Consider the following 22,504-nt stretch of genomic DNA (forward strand, 5'->3'; position numbering starts at 1 on the left):
GTGATAGCAAGCTTCAGTGCTGCGGCAACCACGTGGCCCATGCACATGCCTACGAAAGGTGGTTCTACACCCGGTCGACTTTCCACATTTTCCACGGGCTGCTGATTTTTTCCAATGCCCTTCCCAGAATAATATTCACCATTCCTTCATTGCCGGCCAGACCATTGTCGTTTGGTGCATGGTGAAGGTATATCCCACAAGCTTTCCACTTCCGCAATACAAATTTCTAACAGTTAATAACATCAAACCCGTAGTAACGCGTGGAGCTCCAAATGAGGGACGAGAAAATCCAACGACAAAACGACTTTTCTACTTTTGAAAACGATATTCAAACGACAGGGCGTATTTTTCTGCTCTCCGAAAACCCCTCAAACCTTAGCTAAGCTTTTCACAACACAACTGTTACGCTCATGGCGTTCTGGGCCGTTTGCACGAGGAAAAACTTTTCTTGAGCTAAATATTTTCCGGCATTTCTTTGCCAGCTTTTCCGTCGGTTGAAGTGAATTAGTTACTGTATAATCGCCACCTCAACGCTCTTGAGCCTATTCATTGCAATGAAGACGTTTCGGCCGACTTCGAGGGACGGTAAGATAAAGACCCTTTCGGCAGACAGATTCAATCGGTGAACGAGTGAGATGTTATAATGCATCAAGGGTGTGTTGGTGTGTTTGAGCATTCCTTTCAACCGATTCTCATCGACTTCCAACTTTTCCAATACCTTTCCGTCCTTGGTCACACCGGCAGACAAGCATACACGCTACTGACTGTCCCGCGATAAGTCAACAGGGAGAAGGGATGGAAAATGTCTTCCTCATTCCTTTCCATCCTGTGTCGGTTCTTTAGTTCAACCTTTCACCACCTTGGGTGCTTTATCTCTTTATTCATTAGCATGACGACTTTGTTCCTGTTTGTTTTTTGTTTTATCCTGAAATTTTTGATTGAAATACTTTTCCTCCGAAACGTTCCTGTACGTCTTTGGTCGAGAGGACGAGCGGACGGAAGGGAACACTCCGGCCACCAAAAAAAGGGTGATTTTCGAAGTGAAAGTGAAACTTTCGACTTTTTGGAGCAAAGACATTCATTCATTTCTAAAGTTTTCTTCATAAACGGGTAGGTATTTGTTTCCAATGAACTTCATGGAAGAAAACCGAGATGGCTACAACTTCCTATCAGGCAGTTAGCATTTTAACGAAGCTACTTCTTTTCATAAAAAAGACATTTTATTCTGTGAAAATGTATTTTTACTCATAGATTATGTAGAAAACATCACACTTTAATAAACTTTTATTGTAAGCTAGCATTCAAAACATTTTGATTTTTTTTTCATATCATGTTTCTAAGAAGGTTTTCAATGCATGCTCATAGCGCTAGAGAAAAACTAGTTCAGCTAACTACTCAATGATGGATATACTTTTTTACTTTTCAGGCAGCTATTCTTTTTGAATAACTTTATTACATTGCTAATCATGTTGATTATTCATTTAGGTTATTTTTGTTTTTACCTTTAGTACGTCCATCTTTGCACCGTGTTAAACTCCTATTTCCCATTTTATGGGAGTCTTTAATTGCAAAATGCGGTTTTGTAAATATTATTCTTTATTCATTTTGGTACGTTCACCATGTTGTATAACTTTTGTTGAATACATCTTAACATATGTCGTAGTTATTGGATTACAGTAATGGTCAGCGATGCATACATACGCGGATGCTGGGTTATTTTTATTGGAACCATGTATGAATCTAAATTTGAGTTAATATAAAAATCGTTATTACAGTAAATGCTACGAAGGCTTTTTATTTTACATATAAGCTTTTGTTTGTTTTTGTAAAACTGAGTTTCAATAGTAAAAGTTTGATGATTTTATCAAACAATAGTTATTAAACAAATCTTCAATATGATTTGAAAAAATTAAACTTAACGTGAAGAATGTTTCAGAATCGACGGATTGGTCGAGTTTTTAGTGCACACAAAACTCCATACAAAAAAAGCTTAAATTTATAATAGATCAGAAGTTGTTTAATTCATTTTCATTTGAATATGGTACCATCAAATAAGGAATTTATATGGAACATTTAAAAAAGTAATCTCATTGGATAAACTTCAAATAACTCTTAACAGAGGGAATTCTATGTCTCGGCAATAGTGAGAACAAATTCAACAATGTCAAAGTATGCTAAATAAAACCCACTATGAAACACAGCTGAAATATAATTATCCAAATGAAGATTCCTGAAAAGCAGTATGTCTGGTCTTTTCCACACTGGAGAAAGAATTTACAGATTTGACATAGTAAAATCCCGGCCTTACTTTACAAACTACCACAATACCGACCGATCAATCAGTTGAATCGAGGCACTGCAATTTGTCGATTGACAATGGCTTCCATTGCGATGACAATTGTGATTACAACCTGCAGCATCAACAACGTCATTGGAAAATCAATGGACGAGTTAGGCTCGAAAATCAATGGATAAGTTGGGTCCCCGTTTCACACCGTTTCGGGGGAAAACCTCCATTCTATTCTTCTGTTGCTTGACCTGCTTTTCCAATCGCTGTAAGAAATGTTGCTTTCATTGAACAATCAGCCTAACTGGATTGCATCGCCAACAGATAATCATCCAACGTTGGATGGAGCAGAGGTCAGACGAAAGCGAAGAATAGAAATCGTACACCATCATGGGGCCGTATGGTAGAAGAAGGCATCATAGAAGCATGCTGGGGAGTACTTTGAAACCGAAACACTTACACAATACACACAACTCGAGCGAGAACCATCGATAAAAGTTTGAAAGTATAGTTTCAAAGTTTTATTGATTGCGGAAACGAAACGTTCTCAACAAGCGTCGTTGTATTGTAATCCTGAAAGGCAGGTGCATGTTTCTAATCGAGGTCGTGAATCCGTTTGTAAACGGTATTATAGAACACAATAGGCAAAGCGGAAATAGAGTCCTGGAAAATGCAACGATAAAATTAAGCATGTCGCTGTTCTCGCGTGTCGTGTCTTTTAAGCCCCGTCGGCATTCTGTGTCGTGTTACATTCAAACAAAAGTTCGCTACAACATTCTAATGGAACATCACCTAGATAAATCTATATAAGGAATCTTTCGTGATGGTAACATGTTAACTACACATTAACTATGCTATTTTGAGATTCAATAGACACGTATTTCATATTATTGCTATTTTTATATTTATTTGCTAAAGGATTGTGTTTAACATAGATACTCCTTTTAGCCTTCCTCTTTACTTTCAATCGTTACGTTCACTTTAAACTTTACCATTCCTATGAATCGGCGGTTGTCCTTTACGATCTGTTTGGTGTTTTTTGTCAGACAATTTATACACTCAACCGTCCCACTGCGTCTGTCGAACAAAACTGTTGATTTGGTAAAGTCACGAAATCTTGCGAGGAAAGCGTATGAATGCGAAGTCGCTCGTGGTTGAACGTTTGCAGAGTTTTATGATCTGTGTTTTTATACGAACAAGAAACACCTTCTGGTAAAAGTCTCAGGTTACGTGTGAAGAGAGTAAGAGTCAAGATACAATTTTATAAACATCCCACCGCTGAGAATTGACTTTCGACGAAAAGGAAGGCAAGGTTCATCAACATAATCACAAAAGTTACAAAAAATCCTTTCTGCTTTTGCTGGTATGGAATTGATTTTACTTAAAACAATTCCAAATCCTTCAAATAAAAGTTAGCACTCATCAAAACATTACGCTTTCCTACTTCGACATCAAATGTAAATTGAAATTGAAAAACCCGTTGAATAAATCAGCTTATGCAACGAACCATTCAAACCACTTTGCCAACCTCTAATTATGTTCAACATTTCTTGTCAGGCGCTCTCAACCGAAGGTATTTATGTGTTTCATCCCGCTACACAAAAACGGTAATGTAAAATTTAACGCATCCCCTCGAAAGGGTGTCGAAGGAATGTGTGAGAATTCAGAGTCTCGTTAGATCGGTAGCAAGTATTTTTCAGGCGTGTCGGTAACCTGGCACCGGGCACCCGATTTTCCGGGTGGAAACAAGAGACACTGATTGTTTGCAACAAACTTTGCCCTCTACAAACTAACCGATCTTTTTCAGCTCAAGCGCTTGCGTTGCACTGGCTGCATTTGGTTGAGATATAAATTTGAGACATTTCCTCGACGGGAGGCGAGGAAGGAACTGTTTTGAGTAGGGTGAAACGGTTGGTGCAAAGCTCAGATTTCAAGGATGAATAACATGCGCACCCAAAAACATTCTTCCTCCCATACTTGTTTCGAGTCCCAATCCCCATGTTTTTACCGAACGGTGGTAGCTGTTAACGTTAGTTGGTGTGTTTGTTTATATTTTTGTTTGATAAATTGGTTGACAACAGTAAAAAGTGTTCATCCACATGGAATATGTATTTATATGCCGCTTGTAGACAATTGTGTAGTGGAACCTCAATCTAGCACACGGTCACTTAAACTACTAAGGCAACAAATGAAACTGGTTTATTGAACGAAGACTTTTATGTTCTAGCATTGACTAAAAGATGCTATCGTTGAATTCGGTTAAAAGATCGTTTAAAGACTTTATACGTAAGCAATGGGAAATTTTCAATCAGCATTTCTGTAGAATGGAAGCATTTAAGTTTAATATCTTGGTTTAAAGCAACGGCACTTTAATTAAAGCATATTACTTAATGGCTTTGAACAATCTATTAAAATATCATAAATTGCTCAGGACTTCGTGAGTTAATATTCTACAAAAAGTAAGCATAAACATAATTACTGGGCAGATATGTAATAACTTTGTGAAAAAATAAGTATTGACAAAAATCTTGATAAGTGCAATGCAATGACCTGTATGGGAGTGTTCCAATGATTTATTCTAATATTTTTCTATTTTTCTAGTATTTAAAACAAAACATGCCGCCCAAATACCATTACTCAGATTACCATCTTCCAATCGCTGTGAAACTTTTTCAACGAAACTATGGGTCCCCGACGAACGTAAGTGTTTCCCACCTTCTCTTTGGTTCTCGTTTCATATATAAAGTAACATTGGCCACCATAAGCCCCGCACTTGCTCAAGAGGAGAGTGTAGTTGAGGAATGTTTCTTAAACTTCACTGCTAGCAACAAAAAATCAACACGCCAAATTAAGTATACAGAAAGGAAATAAAATTTGATGCATAAATCAAAACTTTATCAGTATGAATTCTTAACTAAATACCAAATAAAAAGGCATTTTCCTTTTTTCTCGTACATTTCCTCGTTCATTCCACTTCCAGGTAACACTATCTCCCTCTTCATCCGGGCCATGTGCACTCCCCTTTCGCCGTCCAGATTGCACTTGCCGTTTTAGTAGCCCAAAAGTTGACCCTTGGGGTTGTTAGTGGTAAGGTGAAATAGTTTTCGTAAATTATGTGTGTAGCTCCACTTAAAGGGCGGGGAGCTGTTTTTTCTGCTCATTCTCTGCACCATGGTCCGAGAACGCTGGAAGGCAAAGTTTCCCACTCAAGGTGCGAGGATGGGGAGCCTGTTTCCCGCATCTACCTTTCGCTGGTCACCTACATTCATTGCGGGTTAGAAGCCCGGATTAGAAGCCCGGAAGGCTTCAGGTAACGGATTTGGGACTCGAACAGAGCCTGTTGGGTCTCATAAAATCATTAAAAGATCTTTTAAACATGAGAACCTCGCACTTTTCACTTTCAAACTTCTCCAGAAGAGCAAAGAAAACGTTCACTGCCCCGTTCTCGGATCGCCTTTGCGTGTGGTCATCTTTAATTAAAACTTGAACAAGAATCTCGCTCGGATCGACAACGGAGTAAAGTTGGCCTTATTCCGAGCAATAAAATCATTATCATTAGTGTCCGATTATTGGTGGTTCAGAAGTGGAATCACGTGTCTTTAGAAACGAGTTTAATGCACAGCCGACAGAATACTTTTATTTCCGGTTTGGGTCAATGATCTTTGATGGGATTTTAACCAGTCCTATCGATTTTGGTTCATGCGTAAGGTTTACCTACTGTTTGTGAAACCTATTAATAAATAAATAAATAAATAAAAAAATAAATAAGAGCATTTTTGTTGCATTTAAGAATTTGAGATAAATACTAACTTAAATCCTTACTGAATTAGTGTGGCGTAGATGGATAGGCCAATGATGGCGGCGCATTTTTATTTATGTCCAAAGTTCAATTCAAAACAAAAAAATATGAACGCCTTTAAAGAGCTTATGAATAGAGCGTTCCTAATTCGTACGCGAAAAGCGAACACGCTGCTAATGGGGATTCATCGTTAAATTGTTGAACTCTTAGCGATCCGTCGTCTTACACTTAGTGCCCTCGTGCTTCAAAAACCCGGGCCCGGAATCCCGGAGTTCCGCAATGAATAGGGGAGTCAAACATTTTTCCGTTTTCGGCGAGACTCCACTAGAATTTATGGTGATAGAAGCAATGGCTTCAATTACCACGACGACGAAAGCTGGCGAAACGCTCTCGCGCATCCGTGGAAGGTAATAATTTTCTTTTTTATTATGGTAATTACTTTTTCTTGATCTCCCGCGCTCGCTTTTCCCCGCGCGAGTCACAACCGGAAGGTCGGTGCGGAGCGGTTTAACGGGGCGGAAGTGATATTATTGTAGGTGTTGAAAAATGTCAGGATTTTCATTACACAGTCATCTAGCCATTTTGCGCGCCCGAGCCGGAGTGGAGGAGCCAAAGTGGAATGTAAACAAGATAACAACCACCGCGTGCGTTCCTGGGCACACCTGATTCTGGCCTGGCTTTCGATCGTCTCCTTCCTCCGCCAGAATTTTCCGCCGTAACCCCCGTCCGTCACAAATGCCAACGCGTTGAGGGCAGTGGGCTTGCAGGGAATCCGTATTTTTTATTTTACGTCGCGACAAAATGCTTGTTAATTAAAATTATGGTCTTCTTGCTCCGCTGCCTATACAACTAGTGCGGGCCGTGCCTGGAGGAGTGTCGCCACTAGTTCAGCATGGAATTGGCTTCACACGTTTTCCTACTGAGCGGCAACACAACAGTTGGAGCGATGCGTGTGAAGCTAGAGGAAGCCGGAAAATCGTAAACATCGCCGTTGAAAATCGTTTAATTTCACACTAAACGTCGCAAGCCACTTTCAGCGTGAAAGTGATTACAATTTTCTTCGTAGCAGCGTGCTAAAATATATTGGATTTTTCTCTTTTTACCAGAGATGGCCATATTTTACTGATATATTTCAATGGTATGTAAAGAAACATTGGTGGCAGTGAAAATACAGCCATTGCCGCTATTTTATTCTATCTAACCAAGCTATAACTGAAACAGTGTACAGAGCAGGCTGTTTTACCCCGTAGTGATCCGTTTTTAGCTTCGCATTTTTAATTGAAACAGGAAGACTGTTTTAATTAATATTTACACATAAAAAAATGTACAGAATTATTAACAAAATGAAAATGTACTGACTAGAAATACGCTATCAAAATACATTTACATCCCACGAGTTCATCTCTACTGTGTAGATCTCGAAATACTCAAACAAAAAGCCATAAGTTAGTTTTCAAGCATAAAATTATCTATAAATATTTGCGTTCAAATGTCTAGTCTAGTCTGCGTTTAAATGTTATTTCTTTTTCTTTTTTTCGGTTGAATTAAAAACTGAAGTCGAAGGACAAATATACGATTTCATTATTTACTTGCAATTGCTGTAAGCTTGAGAATATGTGCACATTTGCTTAGTTTATTGCTTAAAACTATTAAAATACACATACAAATGGGAACGAAACATTAGCAATTAATTTAAGGTTTTCGATATCGTTCTGTTCCAAGAAGCGCCCACTAAGCACGCACACCCTGGGCCGCCTTACCTATCAGAACTACGAAAATCCATTAGTGGCTAATATCAGGTGACCACGAACGCGTCACAATGGCGGAATTCATACATGTGCTCGGGTGTTATCAGAGCGCTCATTAAGCGTTTGTGTGTCGGAACGTTCCATACAATAAGTTCCAGGGTCCCATTCGTTTTTGAAGAATGGAGTAAACAAACGATTTCGCAAAACAATTACGCCAACCATGGCGTTTTGGAGAACCCAAACAGCCGAGACTGCGATGTAGTTTCTTCGGAAGATTGTATTACGTCTCGCTGTACAGTGTCAGTACGTACTTCTTGACGCGACGCTAACCTCGTCCAACCATATCAACAACCGAAAAGAACTCAATTATGAACGATTCATGAAATTAGGGTTTTCCCGTTTGATTCACGTCACCGGTGCTCACTTTTCACGGGTGTGTTCGTGCGAAGCGTTCATATTTCAAACTCCAAAAAGAAACAACAAAACAGCGCAGATTGGGTTTCAGAATCGTAAGTTACCCCGGCCTCGCTTCGCCTCCTGTCGTGAACAAATCGTATGGACGAATGTCTTCTGCGCGTCGGACGCTTAAAGGGCATGTATACATTTCACGCCCGGAGTAAAGGAAAAATTTGCCAGTTCTAATTCAATCAGTTAGCGGGTCGAGTATTTTTTAAATTTAAAGCGCTTTCCTTGCGCCACCCTACCGGAGGGCTTAGGTCGAAGCTGAAAGAAGGAAGTGTGCCCGAATTCGAAGGCTCATCCTTAAATTATCCTACTCCTATCGCAGCGTCTAACGGTTTGTACCACTTCCTTGAACGCTCGAGAGCCAAAGCCCTAAACTGCCCATGCCGGTGCCGGTCTAGCCATCATGAATAATTAAATCACTGAAGTGAAACAAATTGGCCGCAATTTGCGGCGAAAGAGCTGAAGGAACAATCCAACACCGACAACAGCAGCAGCAGAAGCAGCGGCCAATACCACAACAACACCACCGAGGGCCGCCACGAAAGGCGCACAGTGAAATTAGGAACGTTGCAGGAAGTGTCGTTGGTGTGCAGCGCGAACGTTGAATACGTGGCGCGAAAGTGAACGCGTAAACAAGCCATTTTCCAGATTAAATTTTCCATCCGCACAGATAACGTTACAAACGGCATGGTTGGAGATTTGAAAGTTCTTTCGTATAGCTCGTGGCTGCAACGCCGATTGCTTACCATCAGTTCTGAGGTGGCGGAGGACAAAATAAGGACTTCGACAAGCGCAACATACCGCAAACACGGGGAGCGAACCGCACAAACCATTGAGTAATTTCTGTAAAGGTACAAAATTGTTGAAGATTAATTTGATTTTATTACAAAAAAAACTTTATTACATTATTTGATTTCAACGTAACCTTCCAAGCTGCTTTACAATTTCGTACTTGGTATAGATTTATCATTCACACTTTTATATTTTTCCCCCGAACTGTAGTGCACAATCGTTTTGTTAAATCTTTTGGCCTAATTCCTCTGCCTTCTCGCATTGCGAATTGTCTAGAGTTAATCTTTGAATAATGATTTCGCGACTGCAGCCTTCCGCTTTAGAGCAGCTCATAACTAATACCTCTAATAATATTGCAATCACCTTCGAGTGATTGTACCAACTGCTAACGTATAACATATGACGATCAACAAAATGGCCCCTGCAGCGCCTGGAGGCTGGCCGGTCCCGGAGTTTGCTTCGTTATCGACGAATGCTTCCTTTTCACGCTGGTCCTCGCTGAAACTGGCCGCATTGTCCCTGTACCGATGATCGCGATCTACGCAAAAGAGAAGAGTGGTTAAGGTGCTACTACATTTACTTCGCTGCACACACTCGCGCCGTACCTTTCTCCATGGTTCCATCGATGTTCCACAGCTCGGAACTTTCTCCAGGGCCCAGAATCTTATTGGACGACGCTGACAAATCGTCCACCGACTGACGATAAATTTTATTTTTGTCTGCAAAAAGAAAGTAACACAAAAATTGTCGCCATTTAATTGCCATCACCGTGAACGCCACCTGCCGTGGGAGGAAACGTACAATTCTTCCTGTAGGCTGCCTCGGTCGTTGTTGCAACTGTTGTCGTGACCGGTGGACTGGTCGCTAGCGCCGTCGTCGAAGGAATGTCTGCCAACGGGAGAGAGCAGACCGAGAACCGATTAAAGTGTACACTTCCAATAATTTGTCTACCGAACTCGAAGGATATACTCACGGTACACTTTAATAGAGCCATCCGTTTCGCCGAGCGAGTTCTTTACGACACATTTGTACGTCCCGAAGTCACCGATGTCGATGTCCTTAATAGTGAGCTTCATCACCACCTTGTAGCTGTTGATTTCCTTGATCGACGGTTCGAAGTGTTTGCCTGTGAAAACAATTGATAATGTGTAAAGAATACTACAATAAAGCTGTACTACGCTTAGAAAAGAAAACTATGGTTTATAGCGATGCTTTGATGAAGTAAACAAAGACCTATTGTGTTTTACTGTAGCTTTTTATCAACTGAAGTTTATCTACTTAATTACAATGATAATTGTGGCCGTGAAATTAATTCGTTCTGAAATTATGAGGTGGTGAAATGGTGCATTTCTATAGATCGTTTTTTCAAAAGATAATTCGAATACTTTTTTCCAGAAAGCATCCTTTTCTGTAGTATTCCAAAAATTTATACCTCTCTTTTTTGTTTATTTTTTTTCCCATCTCTTGTTTATTTTTGCATTTTGCAACAAATCAAACAAAAAGATGTTTTTCAAGTAAAGATCATTCCCATAAATCTTGCCCCCGCGCTTCGAATTTCCCGAAACATCACGCCTGCGTTTCCTTCCGCAGGTACACCCAAAATATGGTGCAGGGTAATGAATTCGTTGACGTGGGCCCTTATCATTTCACCTGCCGTCGTTCAGATCGCCGAATAAAAGAACAGAACAAGCAGGACTATCTTTCACTGCTTCTCGGACGAGCAAGACTTTTCTTCTCCTATCTACCTTGTTTTTTTTTTTTTGCTACACGCTATACCCTCGGTGGATTCCTTTTTATTCATCGCTATTGTCCTGGGAGTTCCCGGAATGTCCTTACTTTGATTGAATAACAAGATGATGATTGTGACACAATTTTTCCTCGTTATCAGATTTTTCCTTGTTTATTATTTCCATCCGCTTGGTGATGTTTCGCTCCGGTTTGGCGAAACAAACCCCACAAAAAACACAGAACCATCCACGAGCGACACGCCGCCGAAAAACATGCATACAAACGGTCGGTAGCATCCCAGGACACGAATTGGTGTAGGATTGTTGGTGTAGCCGGTAAAATCCGCTGCCCGTCAACCAAAAGTCAGTCCGTTTCTATCGCAGTGAAGGGGAAAATATTAATGATGGGTTCTTCGCTGCTGGCAAACCAACTAGGTACTTCGGCCAGACGAAGGTCGAGAAATCTTCCTGGATCCGAAATATCCCAGATCGATATGCTTCGTTGGCATGTTTTTTATTCATCTTTTCCTCCCGGCCGGTTACTCCCGATGATAATAATGATGAAGGCAATCGTTGACGTTGTCTTACCTTGTGTTATGATGGTGTCGTTCTTCATCCAGTAATTGATTGACCGTGGGTAAGCTTCCGATTGGCATTCGAGAGTCAAACGCTGGCCGAGCGCTGCCCCGACCAGCTGATCCTGGATCCATATCATTGGTGGAACTAGGGAAGACACATAAATTGTACACATTAACCCCCTAAATAGCATTCAACGGTAATATTCGGTGGTTTAATTTGTGCGTCGTTAGCAGAGATGTCTTCATATATGAATGTAAATGCATTATCAGCTAATAAGAACTTAGTTCCTCAACGCACCGCAATGAAGATTTATAATGATTTCATTTAACAATATTACAATAAATTGCTACGGCTGAGGAAAAATTGAATGAATTAAAAGAACAGGAATGTTTTAAAATATGTGTGGTTTAAATTTCAAACTTTCACTTTTTATAATAAACATCACCTGGAAATGCTTTTTACTGCTTAATTAGGTTTTGTTGTTTTGTTATTTTGCATTGTATTTATGATGATCCGTTCAAAAAAAAATAGGCCTCGTATTAATGCATATTGGATGATTTTCGGTCAAATTTTAGCATAAAATGGCTTCATTGAACAACTTAAGCCGCCATAATCGCCTTATTTTTCAACATTTGTGAATATGTTGCCTGCTTCAACTACTCGCATCAAACTTCAAAGATTGTAAAATGAATGTATTTCGGGCAATAAAAGCACTGCATACTGTCACCCCGTAAATTTAACTGTAACATTTTTATTCTAACACAAAACGAGGATTTTGTTTTGCTCCATCAACTTTATTAATAAACTCTATACTAATTCTCTACTTGCTAATAAAATTTTGATTAAAAAAAAAATGTAGTGTCCTCGGATGGCCCAAGAAGTATTAATTGAATTCATGACCAATGTTTTGGGAACAACAGAGGGTATGATATTTTTAATAATCCAGTAATATCACAAACACCCACTGTTAACTACTTGAAGATAAACAACAGTGTGCTCCTCTACCCCACAGTGCTTTACAGTTTGGATCGACTTACTTATTATTCGACGATAATTTCCTTAAAGTTGCTAAACTTGGTTTAGTATATGTATTGCAAAGCTACGTTGCAAAAAAACATATTTCTTTGACATGTTATGAGGCTCGTTTCACAAAAGTTTATTTTTAATTCAAGCCAGCAAAGCGAAACTTCTTCAGAAATTTAATTTTACGAACATTGAGGGGTAATTCATATGACCGACAATTTCCAGACCAGATTGTTGGTTTATTTTGTTACGGTTTATTATGTTTACGCATATTATCACCACGGTCATTGCAACGAAGAGTGGAAAACAAACGAAGGGACGTACTTACAGTGAACAATCAACATGACGCGCTTGCTGACCGATGGAGGGATGCCGTTCGACGCGATGCACAAGTAGGCCCCCATATGCAGTCGATTAACCCGCGAAATGGAAAAGGTGGAGCTGTTCAGGCTGGTCGCTGCTTGGCGCAGAGTGGGCCGGCACGGTTGGATGGAATAATAATGAGACAATTTGGTTGTAGTTTTTCAACTCGATGCACTTTGTGCTTGTGTGATATGTAGTTTCATGGTGGGCGGAATCCAAATAAAATAGTTCAAGGTAATCGAGGAAAACAAAAAGTTTGGGCCACACACGCGCAAACATACAGAGAACCAAATCGTCCTACCTCCTGCGCTGATCGGCTCGTTGCCCTCGCGGCGCCACATAATGGAAGGTGTTGGGGAACCGGAAGCGGCACATTTTAATGTAACGTTGCTTCCCTCGCGCACTACCATGTCGGTGCTGGTGGGATAGTCCAATATGTTCGGTGGAACTGTTGGGATTATATTTTTAAAGTTTGTTTTATTTTTTAACGCGCAGCGAAAAAACATTCTCATTAGCATAAGCCAACAGAGGGTGCGTCAATTAAACCGTGTTGCGTTGCTAGCAACATTTTCCAATTTTACAAGTGAGATTGTTCAGCACATACTCACCGACAACATTCAGGTAACCGATTTGATTTCGCATCGGGTCCGTATTGACCTGGCACATGTACCAACCCTTGTCCGACTCCTTCACGTCGCGGATGCGCAGCACCCAAGCCCGTCCCTCCACGTGAGCGATGGTCATCCGATGGTTTTTGGTGATGACGTGCGTTTGGATTGTCAGGATCGTTTGAGTATCCACTCGGAGCCACGCGACCTAAGACGGCGAACAGACAAAGATTCCTGTAGTAATGATCCTCCTGCTAACGAGTCGTACGCTTCGCCTTTTGGGTTACCCTCTCGGGAAGTATAATTCCTTCTCCTCTCGGGAAGTATAATTCCGGGGTGTTACCTTGTACGTCTGCAGATTGTTGATGACACACGTGAGGACTGCTTCTCGGCCGACCGGCACGGTCAGATTTTGGATAGGCTCTCCAAACTTCGGCAAATCTGAAAATGGTCGCATCGACATGAGTATTACCTTGATTTATTGGGAACTGGGAAGCTACTTCAAAACACTTTGAATTATTATTATAAGTCTGTAGTTCAGTTGAATTATGTCAAGCATGGAATCTTTCACTACAAATAAATAATGTGACACTTCATTACAATGATCTTGTCTACTGGGGATGAACACAAGCAATAATTTAATTTCACTGGAACCTTTCACTTGTAAAAAAGGGGGGTTGGTGCATGAACAGCGATGAAATGTGTCTGTGAAGATGAGACGAACCTTGGAAATAATTGTTAAACTAATTTGTAGTAATTTACCTTTTTAAAATTGTTTTATATTTTATCAAAACTACTGATTGTACTTACGTTACAAATGTAGTAAGTTTCATTTAAACAATGATAACTATAAAGACGGAAATAAATCATAGCAACATTCATCAATTGGTAACTTCTGACATTCATGGTAGTTTTACTCGTGTTTTCAGTGTTATTAAAACTTTCTCTACACACGACACGTTCCGAACGCCTTGCTTTCTCAATTTAGTTTCTATTTAACTCAAACGTAACGCAACACAACAGCAACGAAATTTATTGTTACGAGATATACAAATGAATCACATCGTATACCACATTGGTAATAGTATTTACAAGTACTGGTTTGAGGTTCAGAAAACGGTTGAACACCCAGTTTAAGAATTTTTGTTTGTTCGACAAGAGGCACTGCCTTCATGCAATTTGCATTCACACATGACTGGATTGGTATCTTTTACCAGTTAAATTTAAACAAATTATTTTACGACAAGAATTGACATATTGTTGAAGGAAATTGAAATTTTCTTACAATAGAAAGTTGCATTCGTGTTTCAGCACCTTCAGGTAATAAACACCAAACACTAAATAAGCATAATAAGTAAAACATAAAAGATAACGGATGCCAAAAGGTTGGAAAAAGCCACATGACGCTGACCCTATTCCCACACTGTGCTCTTTATTCGTTTAGTCAGCTCAAGCTGAACCAATTAATTCCTGCTCAATCATAGCTTATCCCGCCTTGGCACTATCACACTGTCGATACTTCTCAGTTTATTCTACACGGTTTCGCTTTTACCAAACGGATGCGGACCCTTCCTTTCCTTCCTGCCCAAAAACGCTCATCCGTCTTCTCACCATCCGTTCCGAACATCTCACACTATCAGCTGACTCACAATATTTTCCAATTTTAATTACGATGAATATTTTACTCCACCCCGCACTGTCATAATGCCACTGAATAATGCATCACTACTGGTATATTATATTCATGAAGCACTTATTCCTAAAAATGAGTGCATTGGCGCTACTATGCAAGCCGTTGCTCGATGGCAATTAGTGCTGCGGGGTTGGTTTCTACTTTTTGCTACCATTAGTCTACACTTGGCCGGTATTTCAATGGATTCTTAGTGGCTTTTGATTGCTATCGATAACCTCAAAGTGCACCAGAAGATGGAAGCTCTCATAACCTGCTTCAAATGAAGTGTCTGTATGATAAAACACCGAAAAACGGATGATACTAAAAATAGAAAAAAATAACCTTGATTCAATGGTTTTATCCTCTGTTTTCCCTTCCTTCTCTTCCGTATTCAGTACATAGTTCAATAAACAATAGAACTCAGCCTTTTAATTTAACCTTAAGGTTAGCCTTCACAGTTTTCATCAGTTGGCAGGTGCAGTTTCTTAAAAAATACACTTTTTTCCGAAATATTGAAAGATGGTGCCATCTTTTTGTTTGTATAGGATCAGAATCGTAATTTAACCCGTTCTCAGATTTATCCGAGCCTAGCTCGGGCAAGCTGATGGAATTTGTACTGCTTTACCCGGACAGTTTTTTGACGCATGGTTTGTTTCTACTTTCGTTGCGAGTCGTTTATTTTAATTGCTAATATTATGTTATGAAATGTAGTCTTTTATTGCGTTATGATTGATTACTGTTGTGGATTTTTTTCTAACCCCTTCGCAAAGAAATGAACACTTACTTATAAGTGTACATTATAATGATATTTTATATATGTTTACACATAAGATTTTATCTTGGCTAATAGGTTTGGCTATTGAATCCAATCAATTGAAAATAATTTCCTCTTTAGTCTTAGTAATGTAACTATTTTTCCCCGTCTGTAGATAATTTTTTTCGTGTATGGTTTCGGTATCCTTTAATTGTCTAAACCGTGCAATCGAATTTTGTATGAAATATTTCTTAACGGTACTTGCTTGTGAACTCAATTTAAACTAAAAATGTCACAATTTATCTTGAAACTTACCTTTATCAAGTATGTACGAATTGCTTTCCTCCACATTGTCGTCTACTGGTGACAAGTTATGTAAAGAAATAGAAATAATGCAGGGGATAAGTTGGTAAACTGTTTTATTTGATCTGCTTAATTGAACACAGAACTAACGACAACAAAAAAGCGTTGCGACTCTTGCGTGGCAATAATTTATACATCCCATCTCATCATTATTCCTCCGGAATGTAAGAGAGATGATGGAGTGGATTTTAATTGTTTTACTCTTGTTTACAATGTTCTTACTTATGCATTCAATGTCTTTTTTTTCTCTTATTGCCAGCAGCAACGGCGAACGCCACTGCACCCCGCTGTCCCATCAAAGCCCTGAGCGATGGAGATTGAAATTGAATGAATATGGTAGCGATGCCGGGTTTATGTTTAACCCCCGCATATTTGGTTGTGGAACACCCCGTACCCCATAGTTCATAGTTTTAATATCTCCCATCCTGAAGAGGCTAGCGCACTAAACTTTATAACGCTACCAAATGGATGCAAAACGAAACGTCAACGAGGAGATAAATACTTCCATCCTATCGTGGCTCCGTTGCTAGCAGCCTCCGGCGCAGTTGCTCGCTGTTGGTGGCAAGCAGCAAATTTTCGCTCCATCTGAAACTTTATTTGCATTTTTATCGCGCTTGTTATATCGTCTCGCACGATTGCGAGCTGTCAATTTGTGCTGGGGCGGCCCGATGATCCACTCTTACGCCATGCGACACAATGTCTCGTCGACTCGGCTGCTAACCAAGAAGGTTTTGCACAAATACTTGCATTCAGTTCGCTTGGTTTCTCCACAAACTGCTCCTAGTATGCTAGAATCAGATCCGGTGGAAAGATTTTCAAAAGGACCAACACATTCAACCACCAGTTTGACACTGGTTTATGCCATTTTATTAGAATTAACAAGAAAAAAGTCCAGCAAAGTCAAAATTAACGGGCTACGGAGGCAACGCGCCGAACCATAAAAGTCACCAAGGCCAGCCAGGGAAAAAGGGGGAGGACAAACATAGTGCGAAAAGTAAAATGGCATCCCGAGCAGACTTTCCACGAAACTCACGTGGCAACTAGCATTTTCGCCCATTAGGCGTCACTTTTATCGAAATGTGCACCGTACCCTCACGCCATCATCGTTAACGATGGCAAAGCGAGCGAAGGGATTCTGTATCCACCACCAAGCAATTCCCCGCGCACACCCCCTCGGGACGACCCCTGTCCTCCTTCGTTGGAAAGGAAATCATAAAATTTACAAGCCTGTTGAAAAGGTAAACCAAAATCCCTTCATTCATTTAATTAGCAACTAAAGCAAAGTTGGTTCCCTTTCATGCTCATCGGCACCGACCGTCGGTTGGCCCTGTCCCTGCACACCTACCCCAGACCCTCTACCTCGTCGCGAATTAGCCATCATCTGGCATCCTTCGTGGGCTTTCTTCTTTTAACCGCGCCACGACTCACCGGGCGCTGCAGTGTCGCGAGCGTTCTTCGCCCCCTCCCTCAGCTCCTCTTCCTCTTCTCTCCTGACACCCGACACCCGACTGGAACCGCAAAAATGAAGCGACCGGCAGACGGCAGACGGAGGACCGAGCCGGGTGGAAAAACCGCCAACCCGTGGAGTGCTGGGAGGTTTACATACGTCGGGGTTTTATGTTATGTTCTGTGATGTGGAAAACCGTTGGCATTCTCTCTTTCTCAACCAATTTCAGCCAAAGTCTGCGGTTTTTCGAAGAGGAAAATTATAACCAAACAGCTAATCATTAATAATGAAACCATGGCGAGAGCAGCGGAGACCGCACGCATACAAGCGCCACACACAGCGCCGGTGTTCTCCTTCGTGAAAAACCTCCTAAACCCGTAACTAGGCCGTTTATCGTCAAGGACCGCGGCGTGGAGGCGCTTCCAGCGCGCTCTGCTGGATTGCTTCTGCAGAATCACCGGCTCTGACCTCCTCACTCCTTTCGGCATTGATTCTTCGAAGCCGAATCCCCCCGGTTCGCTTTTCTAACCCACGAGGACACGAGGGTAGGGCATCTCGACAAGAATGGTTGAGCCCTTGTTTGGCTACGAAGCTTAAACAAACTAGAAACGCTTTGGTTGAGTTACCAAATACTTGCATGTGGTGAAACACATGGGACGGGGTTCTGTCAAACGCGTTTGAACGCCCATTAACAATCGCGTGGCCTCGTCTTAATTATCGCCGGTGGCTCAAGGATTGTGCCTCAATTTCAATTGCCATAAGAGAGCTTTTAATTATTTTAAAACTACTTGTAGGATTGCCTCGCTTTGCAAATCTCATAAGTTAATTGTGTTATGTTCATTATGATTTATTTTTTTTTAGATTTTTAAGAACTTGGACATTTAAATGATAATTTGAGATATATCTAATGAAATCTATTGAATGCAATTATACTATGCCTCGTGTTATTGTGAATGTAATTAATCATTATTTGAGATCAGTTTGAACTTAGTTTAAAGAAATTAAACAAGTCTTGGCTGATTGAAGAAAACAATAAATCACAATCTATAAACTACTACATTCTATGTTACGGCTGATGACCGTCGGCACAATTATGAGACCAATCAGCATAAATTTGTCATCTAATTTTGAAGCAAAAAATTTATGTACTCTGTTTCTGAATATCTTGCGAACAATCCTAATGAACTCGAGATTTAATCTGTCAACATTATATTAAAATCAATATTCTCATGGGAAAATGAAAGTTTTTTCCTGTTCTAAAACACCGTGACTGTACTTAAACATGAATTACTTTTTCTTAAGAATAATTTTATTGTTTTTTTTTATCTTTTTGTACAGGAATTGGATGGAATTCAAACCCACACCACTGATGGTGTTAATCGGCTGTACGTTATGTATGCACATAGTTTTTTCGATAACCCCAAGTAAATTAGAGTCATGTTAGTTTAACTAATAAGCCAATAAATATACCAACATTGCTAAAATATACCTCAAGACATATGTAACAATGTCAGGAAAAAAAAATCAGTTGTATGTAACGGATGTTGAATTTTCTTTCCGTTTTACAATTTTTTTCACTTCGACGAAAATCTTAAATATTCTGATGTAAGAAGTGTCCTGATTAACTTTTCAACAACGCTGGCGAATACTTTGCAAATGCAAAAACTTTCAAATCACCAATCTAGTTTGTAAAACCTTTCAAAAATCCACAACTTTTAACTTTTTGTTCTCATTGAGCTGTGTGCACTCTTTTCTGCACCAAACTGCACTGAGCTCGTTCGTTTATCCTTAAGTCAGAGTGCTTTTTGTACAAGTCATCGTCCGAAATTCGCCAGGCGCCCGATCAGGTAAAGCAGCGGAATTTTTCCATGCCATTCCCCTCCTCAACCCGAGGTTGAATATTTTCTTATTCACTTTTCCAGATTGGCGTCCATTCTGCGATGGTGTTGTTCCGCCGATGGAAAGTGTACGTGTGCTCGTGTAAGTGGCTGGAAGACACATAAAAGTTACCATGTTTTCACTTTTCCTTCCGTCTTCATTTTCTTACATCATTGATTCATTCTGCCACCCCCGGGCTGGTGGATGTAGTGTTCGAGAAGTAAATTTCGCTCCATCAACGCACTCGCTCTAGTCGGCCCGGGGCACCCTGCCCGCCCACATCGGCCTACCGTCTGCAGTGCCGTCCGCAAACCATTAGAGAAACGTGGACCGTAATTTGAGTTCAACCATTCTAACCATCCTTTCCCGGCCGGGCCGAGTGAACCACAATGAGGGTTGGAAATAATAAATTTTCATCTTCGAAACAATAGGGAATCATCGCATAATGTACCTGCCGGCAGCCTACCTATGGATCTGGAAAGTTTGTTTTAGAACTTGGTTATAGCGCAAAATGTGTATAAAGTATATGAGGATCGGTCCCGCTGGCTGCTGGCCTAACGCGGCCAACGCCGAGCGGTCCCGGCGAAATTTATAGCGTGTCGTTCTGGCACTATCTGGCAGCCAGTTTCCGTTTCTTCCTGGTAATGTGGGCAGGCGAATGCAAACCCGAAACTGCACCCCGTTGGTGTACGAAAATGTGAGGCGCCGCAAAAACTGGGAGAACATTCCTGGACCAGACAACCGACCAGCAGGCACGGATTCGCTTCATTACGACCATGCCCCAAAATGTGCATTGAAGACGTCCTGCACCGAATGCGTCGTATTTTCAAAAATCACTTCATTCATTCGAACACAACGCGTTTGCTAGAAACGCTTGCCTGAATGTAATGTTCATGATAATGCCTCAAGATGAGTGAATGATCGTGAGCATCGAACACATTAGAAGGATTTGCAATAAACGCATGGTACTACTATTGCTTGGTACATTCCAACGCGAGATGTTATAATAAATATTGGAAAATAACCGAAACAACATAAAAGTAAAGGAGAGAATTAACAGCATATGTTGGGAAACATTTAAAAAAAGACCATATGTGTTGATTAACGGGTTTATTGTAGTGGCCATGGTTTGGATAATATGGTTTGCCGGAAACTCAAATTAATGGGATTAAAAGAGTAGATTTTCTTAAACAAAAACGTCCGTACATGCAATATGGCTGCATATAGCATATATCTATTTTATGTTGCGGAACACTGTGACAAACCGTTACTGGCAATATATGAAATTCAAAGCTAAACAGTAGAGGAATAACATTTTTAATTTTCGATGGGCGTTAAAGAAAGATTTAGGGTGAAATTCTGATCAACCTCTCAATTAAAACTTATCAATTAAATTGACTGGTATGCTTTTTTTTTGCAAATCTCTCAAAATATTCGAGTTCAGTTAACTTGAGACATGATAACAAATTTAAAAAAAAGTTTATAAAGCTATAATGGGAATGAAAGTATTTTTGATGGTACAAACCGCGTAAAATCTATATGTTAAAGATAATCTTCAAAATACATGGCATGTTTGCTGGAGATTATGGTACTGGGCTAATTTACAAATACAAATATTCAAATTTACAATGAAATTTTCAAGTAAAAGTTTTGAAAGATCCAAGTTTTAGTGAGTATCAATGTTGAAATAAGGTTTGAACAAATTTGATTTTAAGTCTCAATCTGTAGCACAAGCCCAGTTTGGAATTAAAGACCAAACTGGAACAAAATTTACATATTTTGCTTACCGTATGTTTTACAAACAACTTTTATTTTTCTATGTTTTCGTCTCTATAATCTCATGTTTGTCATTTTTACAATTTTTTAAAATTAACAAAGGCTTACTGGAATAATTTGAAAAATACCAGATCAATCAACATAATTTTGTTTGTGTATCTTATAATTTTCACAATTTTCTACTATGTTGATTGGATTAATTTTTCACATGTCATTCTTACTTTGAACACTATTCGCAATCGGTTCACATTTTCACATGCATATAACATATGGTATTCCAGACATCTGAGTAGCAAGGCACCAACAATTCAAGCATCTCTACTGTCTCATTTCCTCATCGAGCATTGTTTGCCAACACAGAAGCGTCAACTGTTGTTTAGTCAGAACTGGGCAAACGGCCGCACGGGTCGGCACCTCCTATCATCGGTTTGAACTTTTGCAAATTAACTTTCGATGCACTGGTCGCAAGCAGCTAACAGAACTGTCCGGCTGCGTCATGCACAATGGGCTAGCAAAGTTGTTATGTCAAAGTCGGCAAACATGACATTGAGCCATTGCCATTGCGTACCGTGCACTGCACTTACCCTCATCTCCTTGGGCCGCTGCGGAGACATGCAGGACATTCAGCAACAGCGCAACAAAGACCAGTGCCATCGTGGACCGCTGGAAGAAGACCGTGTTCGCTCGTATCAGCATCCGGGCCATCGTGATCGTCGTCTCTTTTCCACCGACTGGTGTGGCTACGTAGCTGAGCCCAGATCCCGGCAGGAGCAGTCCTTATATGCGGAGAGTTCAGGCTAGAAGCGAGCGACCTGGCAAACCAAAACACACACCCACTCACCGAGGCCAGGCTCCTTGTAATGCCAGCAGCCTCCTACTTCCGCCCGGATCCAGATGGCAGGTGCACTAACCGAATTCAACTGACTCGGTGTGGTTTTGGACGCGTTGCACCCGGTCCGGGTTAGTTGTCTTTAGAACAAGGGTGCACTCGGTCGCCCACTACCGCCTCAGGAGATACCACCTCACCGAGACCGTTTATGTACGGCTTACGGGCGCAACGTGTGAATGTTTCGGTCGTTGCCGGTTGCAAACGAAGAAGCCTGGCTGCAAGTCTTCAGTCTCCAGCCCATTGCGAGCATTGCAGCATTTTGCGAACAGCACCCCTTGCGATATCCTTACGACGTTGAACTCATGCCCGACTCGTGCAGCCGGCAGGAACCTTT

General features: G+C 40.6%; 1 protein-coding gene across 1 annotated transcript; it reads right to left on the reverse strand.

The window, feature by feature from the left end:
* Positions 1 to 9,450: 9,450 nt before the first annotated feature.
* Positions 9,451 to 21,986, reverse strand: LOC131293630 (lachesin-like). Its single transcript, XM_058321707.1, has 11 exons — positions 21,866 to 21,986; positions 16,133 to 16,174; positions 13,735 to 13,832; positions 13,392 to 13,599; positions 13,085 to 13,231; positions 12,749 to 12,877; positions 11,407 to 11,541; positions 10,065 to 10,217; positions 9,893 to 9,979; positions 9,697 to 9,810; positions 9,451 to 9,629 (listed from the first exon to the last, which is right to left on the reverse strand). Exons 1-11 carry the CDS (start codon positions 21,984 to 21,986, stop codon positions 9,451 to 9,453), a joined length of 1,413 nt encoding a protein of 470 aa, XP_058177690.1.
* Between the last annotated feature and the right edge of the window lie 518 nt (positions 21,987 to 22,504).

The sequence above is a fragment of the Anopheles ziemanni genome, chromosome 2 (genome assembly GCF_943734765.1).
Source record: "Anopheles ziemanni chromosome 2, idAnoZiCoDA_A2_x.2, whole genome shotgun sequence".
Lineage (NCBI taxonomy): Eukaryota > Metazoa > Arthropoda > Insecta > Diptera > Culicidae > Anopheles > Anopheles ziemanni.

What these genes read in the sequence shown, in the direction of transcription:
- LOC131293630 (XM_058321707.1), bottom strand. Translation starts at nt 21,986, where the DNA reads ATGGCCCGGATGCTGATACGAGCGAACACGGTCTTCTTCCAGCGGTCC. An exon ending in ACAATCTGCAGACGTACAAG is followed by an intron (nt 13,600 to 13,734) that starts GTAACACCCCGG and finishes TCGCCGTCTTAG; the next exon opens with GTCGCGTGGCTCCGAGTGGA. An exon ending in CGACACCATCATAACACAAG is followed by an intron (nt 10,218 to 11,406) that starts GTAAGACAACGT and finishes TTGTTTTCACAG; the next exon opens with GCAAACACTTCGAACCGTCG.